This window comes from Eptatretus burgeri, chromosome 1, assembly GCF_056783735.1.
Source record: "Eptatretus burgeri isolate ZD-2024b chromosome 1, Ebu_testis_v1, whole genome shotgun sequence".
NCBI lineage: Eukaryota > Metazoa > Chordata > Myxini > Myxiniformes > Myxinidae > Eptatretus > Eptatretus burgeri.
This window is the reverse complement of record NC_140961.1, coordinates 73,376,772-73,397,532: the sequence shown is the minus strand read 5'-3', so window position 1 is coordinate 73,397,532 and position 20,761 is coordinate 73,376,772. Positions and strand designations below refer to the sequence as shown.

The following is a 20,761-nucleotide window of genomic DNA, read 5'->3' as shown; positions in this document are numbered from 1 at the left end:
TTGTCTTGTGTTTTTGTGATTGAAGATGCCTATTATAACTACTCTTCAAAACATCCTTTGAGCAGGTATCACAATGTTTTCTTTCCAACTCAAGAGGGGATATTTTGTGAAATAGATTAAATGTGTGTTTGTTGGTTCGGAGGTGTTTTCTATAATTTTTATATTCGTGATTACAAACATCGCAGTATGTTGTATTCACCATATTTATATAATAAAACTTTGCTTAAACTAAAATTTTCTTGATGAAAATTTCGTTTATTTTACAGGTGAATCTGTGCTTAAACTAAAATTTTCTTGATGAAAATTTCGTTTATTTTACAGGTGAATCTGTGCTTAAACTAAAATTTTCTTGGTGAAAATTTCGTTTATTTTACAGGTGAATCTGTGCTTAAACTAAAATTTTCTTGATGAAAATTTCGTTTATTTTACAGGTGAATCTGTGCTTAAACTAAAATTTTCTTGATGAAAATTTCGTTTATTTTACAGGTGAATCTGTGCTTAAAACCATTTTATCCTCCAACTTTTTCACTTAATAAATACAATGTTTCAAGACACAAAAGACAAGTTTCAATCAATCTCTTCATTTGTTAAAGATGCTGAGAAATATGTCAAGGATGTAAAATTGAACAAAGATAAATATAACAACTATTGGATAAAAACAATTATGGTGGATATGATGAGTTCTTCAATTTACTTCAGTGGAAGGGCTTTTAGTATACCTGGAAGAACATTAATTAAGGTATCTCTAACAAAAGTTTCTCCTCTCCTTCTGGCAATATATTCAAAACTAGAAAAAGCAATGAAACAAGAAAAGGTATCAAAAAATAAAAACCTTATGGATGAAGCTTTAGAAAGAAAAGATAAGACCATCTGTAATATGCAAGGAGAAATTTGTATTTTTTTCAACAACCCCAAAGATATAAATCCTGATGAAATAAAGGATGTTAATATATCAGGTGAAATGACATTTTGTTCAATTGTAGTTAAGGATCATTTTAAAATTACCTTTAATATAAAAAATGTAGCAGTTGAATCTGTTAATGAAAAAATGTATATCGATATCGATGGTAATGTTTTTTTCTACTAATTAAATGAGTCAATATTCAACTGAAGATTTTGAAGATTATGAGAGTGATTATGATACCGAGAGTTTGCATTCAAACGATAGTTATGGTACCGAGAGTTGGTGTTCAAATGATAGTTATGAAAGTATAGATGATTCTGAAAGTATCGAAGATGATATCGAAGATGAATTTCAGTTTAAGTAAAGTTTTACTTTATAAATATGAATAGTTTACTCGATTTTGAGCCTCTTGAATTCCATGATTCTCCATATGACAAATTTGAGAATTGCCCTGCGTGTGAAAGACGGGATTAAACACAGAGTCAAAAGCCTATAAACAATGTATATTCTGTGATTATCTTCTAATTAATGATAATCAAAAATATAAAAAGGAAAATAATTCTTTTAGATTTACACCAAAAATGAATTACTTTACAAGATTGATTCGAGAAATGAATGTAAAGTACGAGGGTGAGAACACACCTTTCCTTACAAGGGAAGAAACTGAACGTATTAGAGAAATGTTCAAAGGATTGTTGTTATATATTATTCATGGATGTGATTTTCAGGGAAATATCAACACAAGATATTGCATAAATAAAATAATGGATTATCTTGAAATTAAACCTGAACTTAGGATAAAATATAGAATTTCGAAAAAAGCCAATAATAAATTAAATAACCTGTTTTCCAAATATATAAATGAATGATTTTTTACCCATTTGGGAAAAATAAGATAAAATTTGACAACCATAAAAATCTCCCAAATTCATTAAGATGCCTCATAGTTGGTTCAAGTGGATGTGGAAAAACCTGCTTACTTTTAAAAATGCTCCTCACTCCCAACTTTTTAGATTATGATAATTTAATAATTTTCACAAAGTCGAGTTTTCAACCAGAGTATCAACTACTCTCACAAGGTTTTAATGCTGGTCTTCAAAAAGAAGATATAATCGGTTTATTTAAACTTCAAAAAAACCTAAATGATTTTAACATTGAAGATATAATACAACTATTTTGTGATACACAGAGATGTAAAAAGAAATCAAAACCGATAACTTGTATTCTGAGTGATAATACGGATGATATACCGTCTCCCCAAGATTTGGATAAATCCAAAAAGAACCTCGTTATCTTTGATGATTGTGTTAATGAGAGAAACCAAACGGTAATGGACAGCTACTACACAAGAGGGAGACATTCTTCTTGTAATTGTATTTATCTTAGTCAATCGTACTTTCAGCTTCCTCGTCGTTCCATCAGAAACAATGCTAATACTTTTATTTTATTCAAGTTAAATTCAATAGATATAAACAATTTTTGGAGAGACAATTGTTCTACATTATGTAGTAAAAAGGAATTTGGGGATTACATGAAACACATGACTGAAAAATATAAATATATTGTTGTGAAACAAGACGAGATATTAAATGATATTTTTCAATAAATAAATGGATGCGAAAGAAAGAGCAAGAAGATTTAGGGAACATCAAGAGTTGGTTTCAAAAGTTGTAAAACAGCAGGAAGACATAAAGAAGAAACGCAGACAGAAACTAACGGGCGAAGAAGCATTTGAAAGAAAACAAGAGAAATTTTTTAAACCACTTTTAAAAACTTCCCAAGGAAAAATGAAAGATGTTTCCACAGTTCCCACAGTAGAATATACTCCAAAAAACTTCAAATGTTAAAAGATTTCAGTCAAATGACGGAGGAAGAATTAGAGCATTTAGGAGAATTAGAATATGATGATGAAGGTTTATTTCAACAACTGGAAGAGATTAATCGACCCCCTGATTATATTGTGAATGCTCTTCAAAACAATGAATATTCAGCGGATTCCAAAACCAAAGCAGGACTCATTCCAACAGAACAATCAGCAATATTTCATCTTGTTCAAGAAAAGGTATTGATATTTAATGATGAATTAAGGTTCTTGGGTTCTGCTCAACCCCCTGTTAAACTAACTCCGAGATTAATGTTTCTTCTCACAAAAGATGGAAGACAAGGTTCAACTGTGAGGGATGAATCAAAGTATATTGATAAACCATTGGATATGGAAAATAATGATGATAGAGTATATATTGATCTGCTGAACACTCTAAATTATAAGGTTATTCTTTCTGGTAAAAGTTGGAAGAATGAGAAGGAGAAACACATTATTCAGGCTTTAAGTATCCTTGGTTCAGGTGTTAGTTTTCTTCCAAATGACCCATCGCAATTAGTTAATAGACTGTTATTGTTGTTAGGCAGTAAGAAGGCTGGAAATAACAATTGTTTTAATGAAGCATCAGCCATTTTAGACCAGTTGATGAACATGAAAATAATTAATAAATATCAATATAAAGACATTTTATCTCATATTAAATAAGATGAGAAGCACAATCCTTAGTTTCAATTTCACAACAAGCGACCACACATCTTCATTCCCATACCCACTACAACTTGACACAACAAAAGAATATGAGGCATCTTTATTGTCCATGGAAACTTATAATACCTTATTTAATATAACCGAGAAAAATGACAAGTTTAGTTATAATCCGGGAAGTGGATACAAAACGATAACAGTCTCACCCGGAGCATATGAGATTTCTCAAATATCTTCCGAAATTGCTCGTCTTATGAAAGAACAGGGTGATGAACCAAAAAATATTGTTATAAACATTCAAAAACATACTTCAAAATCAACGATTAAAGTTAAAAATAACTACAAGGTTGATTTCACAATTGATAATTCATTTAGAGAGTTATTGGGTTTCTCCTCAAAAAAGATTGAAACTAATGGGACGTTTTACAGTGATAATGTCATTCAAATATCCTCAGGAATAAATTCGGTGTTAATTCACTGTGATTTGATTGATGGTGCTTATAATGATGGGAAAAAAACAAATACAATATTTTCATTCAGCGCATACTCAACCCCAATTGGTTATAAATTCAATATGGAACCCAAAAATTTGGTTTATCTCCCTGTGTCAGGAAAAACCATACACAGAGTAAATTTTAGGATAACCGACCAAGATAATCGTGTGATTTCTTTTAATGGAGAAGTTATATCCATCAGAATTCACCTACGTGAAGTTTTCCAATAAATAAATACGATGGTTATTGTGAGGAAACACGAGTTGGGAAAATATAAAATAATTACAGGGGATGGGATGTTCCTTTCCCCATACTACAAGGGTGAAGGTATGTATCTTGGTAGAGGATACTATAAACCTAAGAGACAAAGGGGTGTTGGACATCAATTTAGAGTAGATGGGATAATTGATACTCTCATGGGTATTGGTTCAACTATTCTTAAACATAAAGATCTAATTGGTTCAACTGCTTCTGCTGTGGGAAATGTAGCAGGTGCTGTAAAGAGTATAAAAGATGCTCAGAAGGAATCTCATAAATTACAAGCAATAAAAGAAATTAAGAAAGGCAAAACTCAGTTGTCCCCCCAAGAACGACAGAAAATAATTCAAATACTTGGATCAGGGTTTCAAAAGTTTTAACATCTTTTTTTCCTAAATAAATACAAGTATGGAAGCAATTGATAGTATCTATGATTTGGATGATACTATTATTATCTCAAACTCCACTAAAAAAGAAGATTACTTCAAGGTAAATGCAATAACTGGAACAGACTGGAATACGAATGGTACAAAAAGTTTTGAAATAAATGATCAACAAACCTATTTGAATCTCTCCGAAAGTTTCTTGTTGTGTAAATTTAAATTCACTAAGGCTGGGAATAACACAAACGCTACACTTGTAAATGATTTCTTCTGGAAAATGTTTGATAGTGTGCGTTTGTATATTGGAACACAAGAAGTTGAAGCGGTTGATTATGTCTCTGCTGTATCTGAAATGATGAAATTTACATTCTATACATTCAGTGATAGAATGGGAAAGGGGTCTGTCGAAGGTTTTATTCCTGATATGTCAACGGGAACAAACACAGACCCTGGATATACTCAAAGGAAAGGAATGTATAATGATGATACAAAAGCAGAAAATAGTTTTACTGTGGCAGTTCCTCTTAAAGGTATATTTGGATTTTGTGATCATGATAAAGTTCTGTATGGCCTTAAAATTAGATTTCAACTACAAAGGAATGATAATGAAAATCGATTGCTTTTTGGTGTTGGTAGTGCTTTTGGTGATCAGAATAAATTTGTAATTGAGGAAATGAGTTGGTATATCAGTGAATATACTCCTAATCTTAAAACAGAAGAGATGTTGAATCGAAGACTTAACTCAAAGAAACCACTCAGTGTATCATACCTCAAAAGAAGATGTCAACACGTTAAACTCAATCAAACTACTTACACGTGGAATTTGGGTGTTCTGGAAGGAAAGCCATGATATCTGTGGATCATTTTTAAAAAGCCAGATGGTGATACTGCGACTGATAAGAATAATGCATTGAGTGATAATGCTAAGGTGAAACAACTTCGCGTTTCTCTAGATGGAACATTTTACCCACGAGATAGATTGGAAATTAATTGGGAAAAAAATGATTTTGCTGAAGCATACAAGTCTTACCAAAAGGTGTGTGAAAGTAATGGAAATAAAGAACCTATTTTGGATATGACAGCATTTAAAAGTTTGTATACAATCTATGCGTTTGACCTGAGCGCTCAAAAGGAAACTATAAAGTCTAATCGAGTGGATACTTCCCTATACATTGAAAGAGGAGAGAGTGAAGAAGTTGATACATATTGTTTGCTTTTGGAAGAAACAGAATTGCAGATTAATACAGATAATGGTGTGATGATTAGTCTCACATAATTTTTTGTTAAATAAATGAGTGGCAAAGTACCAACTGGGGTATATGTTAATCAAATCAATCTTCATAAACTATCATCTTGTGTTCAAAATCAAAAGCCTTGTACGATTAACGTTAATACAATTCAGAGAAAAGGAGCAGTAAGAATTGATGTTTTTCTCACAAGAGAACAGGTTAAAATCTTGAATGACACTGGCTCACTTAAAATTAAAATGACAAAACCAATGTTGAAAAAATATTCAATAAGAGAGACGAGTGGAGGATTTCTCCCATTTCTAATTCCTTTATTTGCTGGTTTAAGTGCGGTTGGAGCATTGACGGGTGGTATTTTAACAGCGGTGAAAACTGCCAACGAAAGGAAGGCTCAACTCCAGGCTCAAAAAGAATTGGAAAGACATAACAAAGAGTTGGAGAAACAAATTAGTGGAAGTGGTGTAATTGTAGATTTTGCTGAAAAACTTGAAGGTCTGCCTGATAAAGCGAGATTGTTAGTTGGAGATATGCTTTCTTCTATAGCACAAGCAGGTGTAAAATTAACGAAAAGAGGTAATGGATTATATCTTTCTTATAAATAAATGAGCATTGATGAGTGGTTGAAAGAATTTGGAAAGAATACAACATCAAATTTACAACTTGTCAAATATTGTAAGAAATTAAAAATTCATAATGTGGTTATTTGTATGAGAGATGAATTAACAAATGTGCCGAAACATACAAAGAATATTATTATGAACTTAGAAGATAATAATGGGAATGGTTCTCATTGGGTTTGTATTTTTAATAGTCAAGACAAATATTATTTTGATAGTTTTGGTCTTCCACCACCTGTTGAAGTCATAAAATTCTTACAGAATGGTGTTTATCAAACATTTCAAGTCCAAGAATTAAATTCCAAGTGTTGTGGCCAATTATGCCTATATGTGTTATTTCAACTCAACAAAAATAAAAAATTTTATGATAGTATTTTTAATCTAATATAAATGACTTATGTTGGTAAAGATGGTTCTATCTTTGGTGTATCTCAAGAACTGGATATTGATTTATCAAATTATTACACAAAGGCACAGGCTGAACGACATAAATATAATATAACCAAAAATATTAACATGAAAAATGCTTATAAATTAAAAAATTATCCAACCCCAACTGAAGCGAATGACTTGGTGAGATTAAGTGATTTATCACAATATATATACTTAAATAAAACGGCTGTGTATTCCAAAGATACAGAAGTGTTGATATTATCTCCAGGTCATACAGAATTCACAGTTCGAATTAAAATAAATTTTTATAAAGAAGGGCGTATCGTTTGTATGAGAATAGAACAATGGGGGTATGATATGAATGATTTAGGGTATAATTGGTCATTTAAAATTAACCTCGAAGACCTGGAACAATTAAATCAGTCTCGTAAGGAAGAATATTATCCACTTGGTATCGAGAATGAGTTTTGTGGGGCTACGATTAGTAAACACAAATAAAAGAATTTAATAAGGGTAAATATAATAATGGTTTTGCCCTTGTTTATCTCATGAAAACAGAAAAAACAGGATTATATATAATAAGTAAGGAAATACAAAATGATTTAACTATGGGAAGATGGGGAGGTGTTTCGTGCCATAATATTATTCTAACATATATTTCTAATACATAAATGACAGCAAGAAGGCTTCAAGAAAATTATCATTTCTGTGTTCAAGCATACCTTCAAGAAAAGGGTATTCGGTATTTTAATAAATATGTTCTACAACATAAGAATGAGGTATTTTCAATAAAAGATTGGCATTATGCTGATGTTGATAAACCGACAACTTTAGATTTAATTGGAATGTTAAATAATGAAAAAATTATAAAGTTAAGAAAAGGTAAGGCTCTTTTAGAAATTCAAAAGAAATTTTATTGGTTTCCTGTTGTAAAAAAATTATTTTGGATACAGGAATAACAAGAAATCCTGATGAATATATGTATAATATTCTATGGGGTGTAAGCGATTCAAGGATAGTAAGGGATGAGGAAGGAGTTGAAGAAGAGAGGGAAGAGGAGGAAAAGGAGAAGAGAGAGAAGGAGGAGAGGGAGAAGAAAGAGAAGGAGGAAAGAGAGAAGAGAGAGAGGGATGAAAGGGAGAAGAGAGAGGGAGGAAAGAGAGAAGAGAGAGAGGGAGGAGAGGGAGGAAAGAGAGTGGATGAATAAATATCAAAATATGGAAACCAGTGAGATTCAAAAAAGAATAGGGGTATCACAGAAAATAACTCAACCCACCGAGGAGGAAAGCAAAGAATTGATAAGTCTATTTACAATACTTTCGACAAGACTATTGACATCGAGAAGACGTATTTTAATTCAAGTTTTTCATTTTTTTTTTTTTCTTAAATAAATGGGGGAGAGAGTGAAGGCATTTCTAAGGATTCTTTATGTTTTAAAAATTAAGATTCAAATGTGCATGTTGGAAACTAAAAAGGTTTTTGCACTCTGCAGGAATTTTTCTCATAAATAAATGAGTTATTGTCTCAAATGTAAAAAGAAAACTAATACTAAAAATATTTCATATATTAAAAGTAAAAATAACAGGGTTATACAAAAAGGTATATGTTCGGTGTGTGGTTCAAAAAAAAATCAATTTATCTCCCAACACAAACTAGGAGGAGATATACAAAAGTTTTTATCAGGAAGTAAATTTTGAACTACTGGAATACCAGGGGAATTACATCTTCCAGGGTATTCTTTCTGTGGTCCAGGCACAAACTTGGATAAAAGATTAGATGAGGCAGACAATCCTAAATCCTGGAGTAAGCCTATCAATAGAGTTGATGAAGTGTGCATGAGACACGATATTGATTATGGGAATACCACAACGTTGGAAGAAAAGCATGAAGCCGATAGAGAAATGTTGTATAATTTGTCTCTGATACAAAATCCAACCTTGAGAGAAAAAGTTGATCGGTTCATTGTGAAGAAGATGATCAGTGCTAAATTGAAACTTGGACTTGGAAATTCAAAAAACTTGTAAGCTCTAATGATGTCATTAAAATTGAAGAGCAATTAGCTGATGAATTACATAAACCAATATTCACAAAGTTTCAGAGAAGGAAAGTTTATTCCAAGGAAGTAGATTATATCTGGTCTGCTGATTTGATTGAACTCAATAATGATAAGGGGTACAAGTATGCTTTAACCGTTATTGATTTGAGGAGTAGATATGTGTGGGTTGTCCCTTTAAAAAACAAAACAGGTAATACTCTTATGTTAGCTTTTCAACAGATATTTAATAAAAGTAAGAGAAAACCTAAAAAATTGTGGACTGATGAGGGTAGAGAGTTTTATAACAAGACATTTTTGAATTTTCTAAAAAATAACAGTATTACATTATACAGTACCTTTAATGAAGGGAAGGCAGTTGTTGTTGAACGTTTTAATCGTACCTTAAAAGAGAGACTATATAAAAAATTCACACAACTCGGTTCACAACAATGGTCATCTTTTATTCAGGATATTGTGGATAAGTATAATGACATGATTCACACGGCAACAAATATGAAACCATCAGAAACATTTACAAAATTAAAATATGAAAAAGAGATTAATGTCAAAAAACCTAAGTTCAAAGTTGGTGATATCGTAAGAATATATAGGTGGAAATCTCATTTTGAAAAAGGTTATACGAAAAGATGGACCAACGAGCTTTTTAAAATTGTTGATGTAATAGATACGGTTCCTTGGACTTATAAGATATATGATTTGGAAGGGGAAGAGATTTTAGGTTCATTTTATTCACAGGAATTACAAAAGACAAAGATGAATTGAAATTTTTTGACTCTGCCCCTTTTTGACTCCACCCACACAAGCCCCGCCCACACAAGCCCCCGCCCACACAAACCCCACACAAACCCCACACACACCCCCCCCACAAGCTCCAATAAATTGAATTTTTTTTGACTCCGCCCCTTTTTGACTCCGCCCACACACGCCCCTCCCACCGAAGCCCCGCCCACACAAACCCCACACAAACCCCACACAAGCTCCACACAAGCTCCACACAAAAACTCCACACAAGCTCCACACACACAAACCCCACACAAGCTCCACCCATATTCATCATATTCACATAATTAGTGATTAGTTAATTAGTTCCCCACACACACAACATGTTTATTTAATTAAATAATTATCCAACCATCCACACAAGCTCCACTCATCCACCCATCCCCCCATCTCTCCACCCATCCATTTATCCACACAAACCTCATCCACATAAGCCTCATCCACATTCACCCCTCCCACAGAAGCTCCACCCCCATAAACCCCTGCCCATATAAACCCTGCCCACATAAACCCCTCCCACATAAGCCCTGCCTACACAAGCTCCACACAAAAACTCCACACACATAAACCCCTCCCACACAAGCTCCACCCACATAAACCCCCGCCCACACAAGCCCCACCCACACAAGCCCCACCCACACACACACCCCGCCCACACAAGCCCCTCCCACACACACCCCACCCACACAAGCCCCCACCCACACAAGCCCCACCCACACAAGCCCCGCCCACACAAGCCCCGCCCACACAAGCCCCACCCCCCTCATCCCCCTGTGCGCCCCCACCTTTGACCCACCACCTCCCTCATCCCACCCCCACCCTTCCCCACACACACACATGGGGAGGGGAGGGATGGGATGAGGGGTGATGGGTCATTGGGGAGCGTACCTACCCCCCCCCCACCACCCCCCCCTTTACATCTCTTTTATTCTTTTCTTGTAATTCAGAATCAAGTAATTGTAAACAAAACAAATATAATTTATTAATATTGAAAATATTAAATATTCATTTGCGAGAATGTTTAATCTTTCCCAGCAATCTTCTTCAGATGTCTTGTGATTTCGAAACTCAGACACCATATTCTGTTTTGAAACAAAAAGTGGATAATAATTAGGTTCTATAAAGATAATTACATGGTAATATGAATAAGCCTCGTTGACCACTGAATTAACACACCAGGAGCCTGTCATCCTTTCAAGGTCAATAAAATGAATTCCAGTGTACTGACAATACCACGTCCAAACTAATGATGCAACCAACATAAGGCGACATTCTAAAGAGAGAGTGATATTAATAATAATTCAGAAATATTTACCTCCAGAAAATCATGTGTTGTACGAGTGATATTAATAATAATTCAGAAACATTTACCTCCAGAAAATCATGTGTTGTACAAGATTGCTTCAACAGCTGATGTTGTGCGATAGTGCTGAAAAAAAAAAAATAATAAGTCAAGGGTATAGATGAAGAGACAGACAGGGAAAGCAACACACACACACACACACACACGCACACACACACACATACACACACACATAGACACACACACATAGACACACACACACACGTGCCTCACCATTGGTTTAATTCATTCGAGATCAGAGACCAGTCATTATAAATCATTGGCCTCTTCAATAAGAGCAGAGAGAGGTAGGTAGAAAGACAGACAGAGAGAGAGGCACACACACACGTGTCTCACCATTGGTTTAATTCCTTCGAGATGAGAGGACGTGATAAGACTTCATGCCACTCATTGTAAATGTCTTTCAATTCTCTTCTAAAATCATTGATCTCTTCAATAAGAGTATTAATTTCATGAACCACGTCGTGATATGTAAACTCAATTTCTTCCAATGCCCTGTCAGGAAAAAATATATATATATATATATATCAGAATTATCATGATTTAATTAATAATCATTTGCTTCATCGTTCAAAGAGAAAAGCATACACAAACTTACCAACTCTGTAGTGGGCTGTTGGCTTCATCGGAAGAAAGATCGTCCATGCCTCAGTTGTAAAAATGAAAATCCCGTCTAGCAGAAACTTTGTCTGGCGAACCGCTTATAAAGCAACGATGAGGAGATTGCTTAATCATTGGGCGTGGGCACAGGAAATGACAAGCTTCTCTTAATGATCTCATCTGGCCACCGCCCGAGTTGCAAATCATTTTTGTACATACACCACGCCATAAAAGTTTTGATTCAAATGTTTTCAGTTCGTGTTCTGAGATAAAATATAAACACGAGACCTTGTCTCACAGAATAGTTCCTATTTTTTCACAGCATGACAGTCCAAAACCACTTCCTCATTCACACAGCACGGCCGTGTCAAAAAAAAACACTTCCTCATTTTCACGGCATGAACTGAAAACATTTGAAACAAAACTTTTTTTATGGCATGGTTTATGTACAAAAATGATTTGCAACTCGGGCGGTGGCCAGATGAGATCATTAAGAGAAGTTTATCATTTCGTAATGGCACAAAAGGGGTATCTTAAAAAAATATAAAGATTCAAATGTTTTGTTTTTCAATATTTTAGATGGGGATTATTGTGCAAAGAAAATTAAACTATTGAAGGAATTTGAGAATGAACAAATGTTTATAGGTTCAATGAGTGAGCTAAACAATATGCATTGGTTATTTGATAAAGAGTGCCCCGAGGCTTAGATGTTTCAGATATTTCTTTAGAATCACCTTTAACAAATCTTTATCTTCTTGTATGGGTTATTTGATAAAGAGTGTCCCGGGGCTTAGACGTTTCAGATATTTCTTTAGAATCACCTTTAACAAATCTTTATCTTGTTGTATGGGTTATTTGATAAAGAGTGTCCCGGGGCTTAGGCGTTTCAGATATTTCTTTAGAATCACCTTTAACAAATCTTTATCTTGTTGTCTGGGCTATTTGAATAGAGAGCCCCTAGGTTAAAAGGGGAAATAAAAAATGACCGTTTTTACAGCCATTTTTCCCTGCTGTGCAGGGGTTTGGCTTTTTCTTGAGGCAATGTTTTATGGCCGGATGCCCTTCCTGACACCAACCCTGGTCGCCTCTTACGACACACAGGGATATGGTACACCTATTCTAACCGGGTCATACACCGGGACCAGTACACTGGCACTCATTTCGCCGACCTCGGAAGGATGGCAGGCTGAGTCAACCCCCTGGTGTTAATTCAGCAGCCAACGGGGCTTGAACTCAGGACCCTGGGATCCCAAGCCGCCACCCTAACCACTAAGCCAACACCAGGCTCCAGGTTAAAAGGGGAGACAAATAAATATACCTTGGGCTAAAAAGGGGATTAATTTTTTTAGGGGAAAAAAAAGAAAAATTTCATGGCTGAAAATCCCCCATTCATTTACATGGGGAAAAGTGAGCCAGAACCAGTATTCTTTCCCTACTTATATATATATATATATATATATATATATATATATATATATATATATATATATATATATATATATATATATATATATATATATATCGTTTTGCCCCATCTATCAATGGTGAAAAATCACTTTAAAATTTTCAGATCCGGATCTGGATTCGGATTTTCACCAAAATTTAGCGTTGCTGTCCTTGGCCAGCCAGCTACACACACAATAAAAAAAAAATTCAAAACGATTGCTTGAAAAGTGTGGCCAAATATCGTGTGCCAAACAGACAAACAAACAAAAAGAAGATGTCATACAGAGCACGACACTTCCGAAATCCATAAAACAAATTTGACCTCAAAAATAATTGGTGGTTGAATTCAATGTCCAAATGTGCAACAACTCTTCAAATATCAAGTGAATCGGATGAAAATTGACAATTTTAGAAATCCGGCCGATATTGACCTTTTGGCCAATGCTCCAAAATAATTGGTCGGTTGAATTCAGTGACCTGAAATATAAATCCTCTTCAAATTTCAAGTCAATCGGATGAAAATTGAGGATTTTAGAAATCGCACCTCAATTGTTCACCTTTGGCCTATGTTGACCTTTTGACCTCAAAAACGATAGGCTTCTTCCTTATGGTGGAGGTTAAAAGCAAGGTGAATATTTTTCATTGTGGAAGAATACCATGTAAGACTAATTCCAACATAGTTTGTGCCATTTTAGAACTGTGATCTTTTCTACCCCCACGAACCCTCCCCTCCCACGCACCCACCCACCTCCAAACTCACTTCCGTTCGCATTTCCAGTTTTTCCTTCCTCAGAGTTTGTTTCTGTATCCAACTTGCCCACCACATGTCCTCCCTTCCCCCTTATTCTTCCCCACACCCATTATTTGTCCAAGTCTCCCTCTATTAGTCCACCTTGTCCCTCAACCCAGCCGTTGATGTTTTTTCTCTTTTTCCTCTTTGTCTCTCTCTCTGGGGAGAGAGATTGTTTGCATTGTTTTTGGGGGGCACATCTGTGCTTATGATGCAGTTCCCCTGTTACCAGGACACAGGTACTCATTTTTCCGACCTCAGAAGGATGACAGGTGGAGTCCTGCCTGGTCCTTGTGAGTTCATGAATATTAATTCACCTTTTGGTAAGGGAGATGTGAACCAGCCTGTATGATATTGTTGCGGATTCGCGCCCGCCGGCGTGCGAGCGGCCACGTAACTCGAATCGCGGCACGTCGCCCACCGGATGGACAATCCCGTCGTGACCCTTTCGGACTAACGCCGGGAACTAGTCACGGGTGGGCCTTTCGGCCTCACCACGATCGTGCCAATCGGCCCCCCGCGTGGGATAGGGTTGCTCGCCAAATTCGACCTACCTAAGTACCCACACGGAGGGTAGACCGGGCGATCGCACCTCGCCGCAGGTCGACTTCGGACACGGGCCACTTTAAGCGACCCGTTCCGTACTATCGGGATAACCGAGCAGTGTTATCATCAACCTCGACGGTTCGATTAATTATTGGGCGTATTTAGCCCACGACCAACCCTTTACGTGAAGTAAGATGGAGATTCAATAAAAGAAAAGACGAAGCGAAACGGGAAAAACAGTTCAACAATAAGCACATTTATTCCGCGGCAAACGGAAAGCACACATATACAATCACAACAATTATGCACCAAAAGCAAATGTAAAAGTAACACGACAATTCTGCACAAAAAGCAAATGCAACAAAAGAGACACAATGCAGATCTACTACCGACTACGCGAGCACACGGCAACACTTACACAGTTTTACTTCACAGACGGCGCCGACAACACATATACTCCAAAGCAAAAGAAAAAGGGGCCACCCTCAACGATAAGGGGGCAGACGGGCCTGGGGCCGAGACCGCGTCGAGCCTACCCGTCTGGTGATGAGCCGCAAAATGGCGGCGGCGCCCCGACTCCGCGGGCCTCGCTGGCACTGCCTGGAATGGGGTGGGAACGGGGCCCCCTTCTCACACTATCTCAGCGCGGGGGGAAACAGGGGGGGGGTTGTTGATGCTCGGGGGAAAGAGGATATCTGGCTGGCTTGGGTCCCGCGACGAGCGACGCCACTGCGACCTCGACCGTGTTCCCGGCCTCCCCTCTCCGCAGCTCCCCGACTCTGACACGAGCGCAGACCTCCCCAAAGCTTCTTGGCTTCTCCAGCCTCTCCGGACCCCGACAGACACTCTCTCGACTGATTTCGCCGCCGCCACAACTCTCCAACTCTTTCCTCTTCTCAATTCCTCAACTCTTCCCAACTGCCTCGATTCGCTCCGCGCTCGGCGCTCCACAGTCCGACAGGAGAAATCATATGCAGATTTTTGGACCAGGAACGGCTCGGGGGCGGAGCCACGCTCCCCCACCGGACGGAGGAAAAGTGGGCGCGAATCATTCCTGATCCGCGAATCTGCATATAGCGATTATACTCCGACGCGCCTGGAGGCGGGGCCAAACCGCCCCACGCTCGCCGATAGGACGGAACAGAAGTGGGCGTGAATCATTCTTGATCCGATTTCTCGGAAAGGCTGGTGTTTTTGCACCCGCTGCTCGGCGCGCGCCCTGCACGAGTCCAGTATCGGTGCCCACAAGCGGCGTGGGAATGGCAGTGATGCGATGGCTGCGAGGGCGAGTTGCGACGGTAAAGGTCGTGGCCGCCGGCGCTGCCGCTGCCGTGAAGCGGCGTTGCGGCCGGTGGTTGGCGTGTGAAAGCGGTTGTGGAGAAGGTGGATGTTGTGAAGGCGGTTCTGGAGAAGGTGGCTGTGGTTGTCGAGATGCGGTTGGTGGTGGTTGTGGTGGTAGTAATGGCGGTTGGTCCAAAATAAAGATAGTAAAAGAAAAACGGATATCCAAAAGGGTCGCAGCCCGAATGAATGACATTTATTCCCTCTAAACAACGGGCCTGGGCTAACTACACATATACTTACAGAGATATCTCACCTACGGGACCTGAATGGTGGTTTGCGAATTTCGTCAACCACAACAATATTATTTGATAACAAAAACGAAAATGGCACATAATTTACTTTATTACAACATCAGGTGTGATTGATGATTATCCATTATACTGTGACTATAACCGTATGGCGACGAGCACAAAAGCAGACTTACAAGTCTCACGTGATAAGGTACTCAATACCACAACTTGGTAGCCTGGTGTTGGCTTAACATCCTTCGGGTCTTGAGTTAAAGCCCCTGTCGTGCCGATACATAACACCAGGTGGGTTGACTCAGTCTGTCATGCCTTCTGAGATTGGCAAAATGAGTACCAGGCTGCTGGAAACAGGGGGCACTGCATCAGGGGCACAGCCATGCTCCTACTAATGATACAACCAGCAATCCATCAGGAAGGAGAGTTGCTTGCTCTCACAGTCTCCTCTGAAATGCTTGAGTACAAGTAGGTGTGCTGTCCAAGCAGTCTCATGGCAAGGATTACACTGAGCGGTTTCCCATTGCCTACCCAGCAGGAATTTACCTGAATTTGGATGCTGATGACAATCGCCTAATCCTTGCTCAAGACACCGTGGAATCTTAACGTCCACCAGAAGCCAATGCTGATAGACGCTTCCCTGGCTTAGCGTCCCGTCCTTGTGCCGTCAGCTAAAACACCAGAACGGCAGTTTACAGGTGGGTCGAAGATCAAACCCAGTGGACATTCGTCAAGGTGAATATGCTATCTCTGATCTACCTTGTCAAGCTACCTTTGTGTGTCTCCACCTCAATCTCGTATCAGCCATGAAATTACTTCCCATCCTCAGAAGTCCAATTTACGATGTTTTCATGAGCGAGCCCTTTTCACACACAAAAATGTCTGTACGTGAGACCGGCTCAGTTATTACCCCATCCAGTCGCATCATCATTCGCTCCTGTTGTGCCTTTGTGTCCAATACGTCCATCATTTCAAGAGCTTGCCCCACCCCCCCCCCCCCAGCTCGACATCCCTTCCCTGCACTCTGCCTTTGTCTCGCAACCTGCTTTTGCACTCGAAAGTCTGTTTTTAATCTTCTAGAAATGTGATTGCGAGTACCCGTTTCACATTCCCGAAGTTTCCCGTGAGCATGACCATCAGCACCAATTTATACCCTCCCTTTATGACGGGTCTCCCTCGTCTCTGCCTACGCGCTTGACCGCAGTATGCAGTTGGGGGATACCACGATGCCCGTAAGTGTGCTGGTGTCACGGCAGATTGTCACGGGCTGCTGCCTCGGTGCTCTCATTCTGGGAACGCTTCTGGGAAACTCACTGGTGTGCGCCGCTGTGGGCAAATTTAGACACCTGCGTTCTAAGGTCACGAACTTCTTCGTCATCTCCTTGGCCGTCTCTGACCTCCTGGTGGCTCTTCTGGTGATGCCGTGGAAGGCTGTGGCCGAAGTCGCCGGCTTCTGGCCCTTCGGCGCGTTCTGCAGCGCCTGGGTCGCTTGCGATATCATGTGCTCCACAGCATCGATCTTGAACTTGTGCGTGATCAGCGTGGATCGCTATTGGGCCATCGCTAGTCCTTTCCGTTATGAGCGCAAGATGACCCGACGAGTGGCTTTCGCCATGATCGGCATGGCCTGGACACTGGCGCTCTTCATCTCGTTCGTCCCAGTGCAGTTGAGCTGGCATAAGACATCCGTTGTCACTTGGCCCAACAGTTCCACAGACCAGCACATTTGGTACAGATGTGATTCGAGCCTGAACCCGTTGTACGCCATCGCTTCATCGCTTGTCAGCTTTTACATCCCAGTAGTCATCATGATTGTCACCTATACACACATCTATCTGATTGCTCAGCGCCAGATCCGACACATCTCTTCGCTGGAACGCGCGGCAGAGAATGCCCAAAACTTCCAAATGAACTCCGCTGATAACTCCTTCAAAGCATCCTTCAAGAAGGAGACTAAGGTCCTGAAAACGCTCTCCATCATCATGGGCGTTTTCGTTTGTTGCTGGCTGCCGTTTTTCGTGCTCAACTGCATGGTGCCATTCTGCAGCTCGGGTGCCGGATTGCTGTGCGTCAGCAGGACCACCTTCGAGGTGTTCGTATGGTTCGGGTGGGCCAACTCGGCGCTCAACCCCATAATCTATGCGTTCAACGCCGATTTCCGTCGGGCGTTCATATCACTCCTCGGCTGCCGCCGTTGCTCATGCAAAAGCAGCACAAAGATCGAGGCTGTTGATGTAACCAACGAACTTGCCTCGGTCCAGCCAGAGAGCATGTTCAACGGACATGAGACCCCCGGGCGCGCGCACCTTCTGCTGCCCCACATGGTGATGGTTGCGGACGAGGAAGACGGTATTCCGAGCCTTCTCATGGACAGCCATTCACGGACCTCACCACGAAACGGTGACTTGTTACCCCGAGAAACCACCGTTGTAGACTCCATGGAAGTGTTATCTCTGGACAAGGTCACTCCGTTTACAAAGGGGCTGTGTCTGTGAGAACTGGAAGGTTTGAAGTCACCACTTCCGATGGCTTTATTCACATGTTTATAATTACAGTGTTTTTATTTTTTTACAAACTGTCTTCGACATTTTACATCAGCTGCCTCCAGTGCTGTGCATGCATGGTGTATTATCATGGAGCATCCTTTCTTTGGAAAGAGGCAAAGTGTAGATGTGGGGTACTTTCACTGATGTTATGTCAACACCATAAGTATGATTATTATTGCTTCCAATGTTTGTGAATTTTGTTGTGCATTTGTTTAACTTTGTAAACATTTGGAGAATGTTGTGAAAAAAAATAAATTAGAGCATTCTCACAACATTTGCTTGACCCAGAATGCTTGAACCATGAAGCGGAAACCATGTCATTTAGGTGCTGGCATGGCACAGTGTCCATTTGTCTATGATAAAACATGATAAAATTAAATTCAGTGAAATCAAACAAATGATTAAATAAAGAAAACGGTTGATAACAAATTGAATGATTTCTTCTGTTTTTTATCCCATGTTTCTATATATATATATATATATATATATATATATATATATATATATATATATATATATATATATATATATATATATATATATATATATATATATATATATATATTGTTGTGGTTGACGAAATTCGCAAACCACCATTCAGGTCCCGTAGGTGAGGTATCTCTGTAAGTAAATGTGTAGTTAGTCCAAACCCGTTGTTTAGAGGGAATAAATGTTATTCATTCGGGCTGCGACCCTTCTAGATAGCCGTTTTTCTTTTACTATCTTTATTTTGGACCAGCCGCCATTACTACCACCACAACCACCACCAACCACGTCTCAACCATCATCACACAACAGCCACCAACCGCAACGCCGCTTCACAACAACAGCCACGACCCTTGCCGCCACATCTCGCTCTCGCAACCATCGCATCACCGCCATTCCCGCGCCGCTTGTGGGCGCCGATCCTGGACTCGTGCAGGGCGCGCGGCGGGTGCAAAAACACCAGCCTTTCCGAAGAAATCGGATCAAGAACGATTCACGCCCACTTCTGTTCCGTCCTATCGGCGAGCGTGGGGCGATTTGGCCCCGCCTCCAGGTGCGTCGGAGTATAATCGCTATATGCAGATTCGCGGATCAAAAATCATTCACACCCACTTTTCCTCTGTCCAATGGGGAGCCAGCCAGAGGTGAAGGGTCGAAGGTGAAGGAGCGAAGCCCCGGGGGCTATAAAGGGCCGCGTTCGCTCGCCGGAAAGGCAGTAGTTGAGTTGGGAGTAGTAGCAGTCAGTCAAGGAGAGTTGAGAAGAGAAGAGTCAGAGAAAGCAGTTGGACAGAGCTGAGAAGAGTGGAGAGGTGGCGGCGGCGAAGCCAGTCGAGAGGGCGCTCGTGTCAGAGTCGGGGAGCTGCGGAGAGGGGAGGCCGGTAACGCGACCGAGGTCGCGGTGGAGACGCTCGTCGCGGGACCCAAGCCAGCGAGATATCCTCATTCCCCCGAGCATCAACAACCCCCTCCTCTTTCCCCCCGCGCTGAGATAGTGTGAGAAGGGGGCCCCGTTCCCACCCCATTTCCAGGCAGTGCCAGCGAGGCCCGCGGAGTCGGGGCGCCACCGCCATCTTGCGGCTCATCACCAGATGGGTAGGCTCGACGCTGTCTCGGCCCCAGGCCCGTCTGCCCCCTCATCGTTAAGGGTGGTCCCTTTTTCTTTTGCTTTGAGTATATGTGTTGTCGGCGCCGTCTGTGAAGTAAAACTGCATAAGTGTTGCCGTGTGCTCGGTAGTCGGTCGTAGATCTGCATTGTTACATTTGCTTTTTGTGCAGAATTGTTGTGCTTCTTCCACTTTTACATTTGCTTTTGGTGTATAATTGTATATGTGTGCTTTCCGTTTGCCGCGGAATAAATGTGCTTTATGTTGAACTGTTTCTCCCGTTTCGCTTCGTCTTTTCTTTTATTGAATCTCCATCTTACTTCACGTAAAGGGTTGGTCGTGGGCTAAATGCGCCCAATAATTAATCGAACCGTCGAGGTTGACGATAACACCGCTCGGTTATCCCGATAGTACGGAACGGGCCGCTTAAAGTGGCCCGTGTCCGAAGTCGACCTGCGGCGAGGTGCGATCGCCCGGTCTACCCTCCGTGTGGATACTTAGGTAGGTCGAATTTGGCGAGCAACCCTATCCCACGCGGGGGGCCGATTGGCACGATCGTGGTGAGGCCGAAAGGCCCACCCGTGACTAGTTCCCGGCGTTAGTCCGAGAGGGTCACGACGGGATTGTCCGTCCGGT

General features: G+C 40.1%; 1 protein-coding gene and 1 long non-coding RNA gene across 2 annotated transcripts; one reads left to right on the top strand and one right to left on the bottom strand.

Annotated features, from left to right (window-relative positions):
* Positions 1 to 10,598: 10,598 nt before the first annotated feature.
* LOC147034746 (uncharacterized) lies at positions 10,599 to 12,744 on the bottom strand. The gene is made up of 3 exons (XR_015060036.1): positions 11,621 to 12,744; positions 11,031 to 11,517; positions 10,599 to 10,741 (listed from the first exon to the last, which is right to left on the bottom strand). It is a non-coding gene; the product is annotated as an uncharacterized LOC147034746 (long non-coding RNA).
* A 4,305-nt stretch (positions 12,745 to 17,049) lies between these two features.
* LOC147034745 (D(1) dopamine receptor-like) lies at positions 17,050 to 18,948 on the top strand. Its single transcript, XM_085890130.1, has one exon. It carries the CDS (start codon positions 17,196 to 17,198, stop codon positions 18,483 to 18,485), a length of 1,290 nt encoding a protein of 429 aa, XP_085746256.1. The 5' UTR covers positions 17,050 to 17,195; the 3' UTR covers positions 18,486 to 18,948.
* The last annotated feature ends 1,813 nt before the right edge of the window (positions 18,949 to 20,761 follow it).

Bases quoted from the DNA above. Each gene is read 5' to 3' on its own strand.
- LOC147034745 (XM_085890130.1), top strand. From the start codon at position 17,196: ATGCAGTTGGGGGATACCACGATGCCCGTAAGTGTGCTGGTGTCACGG.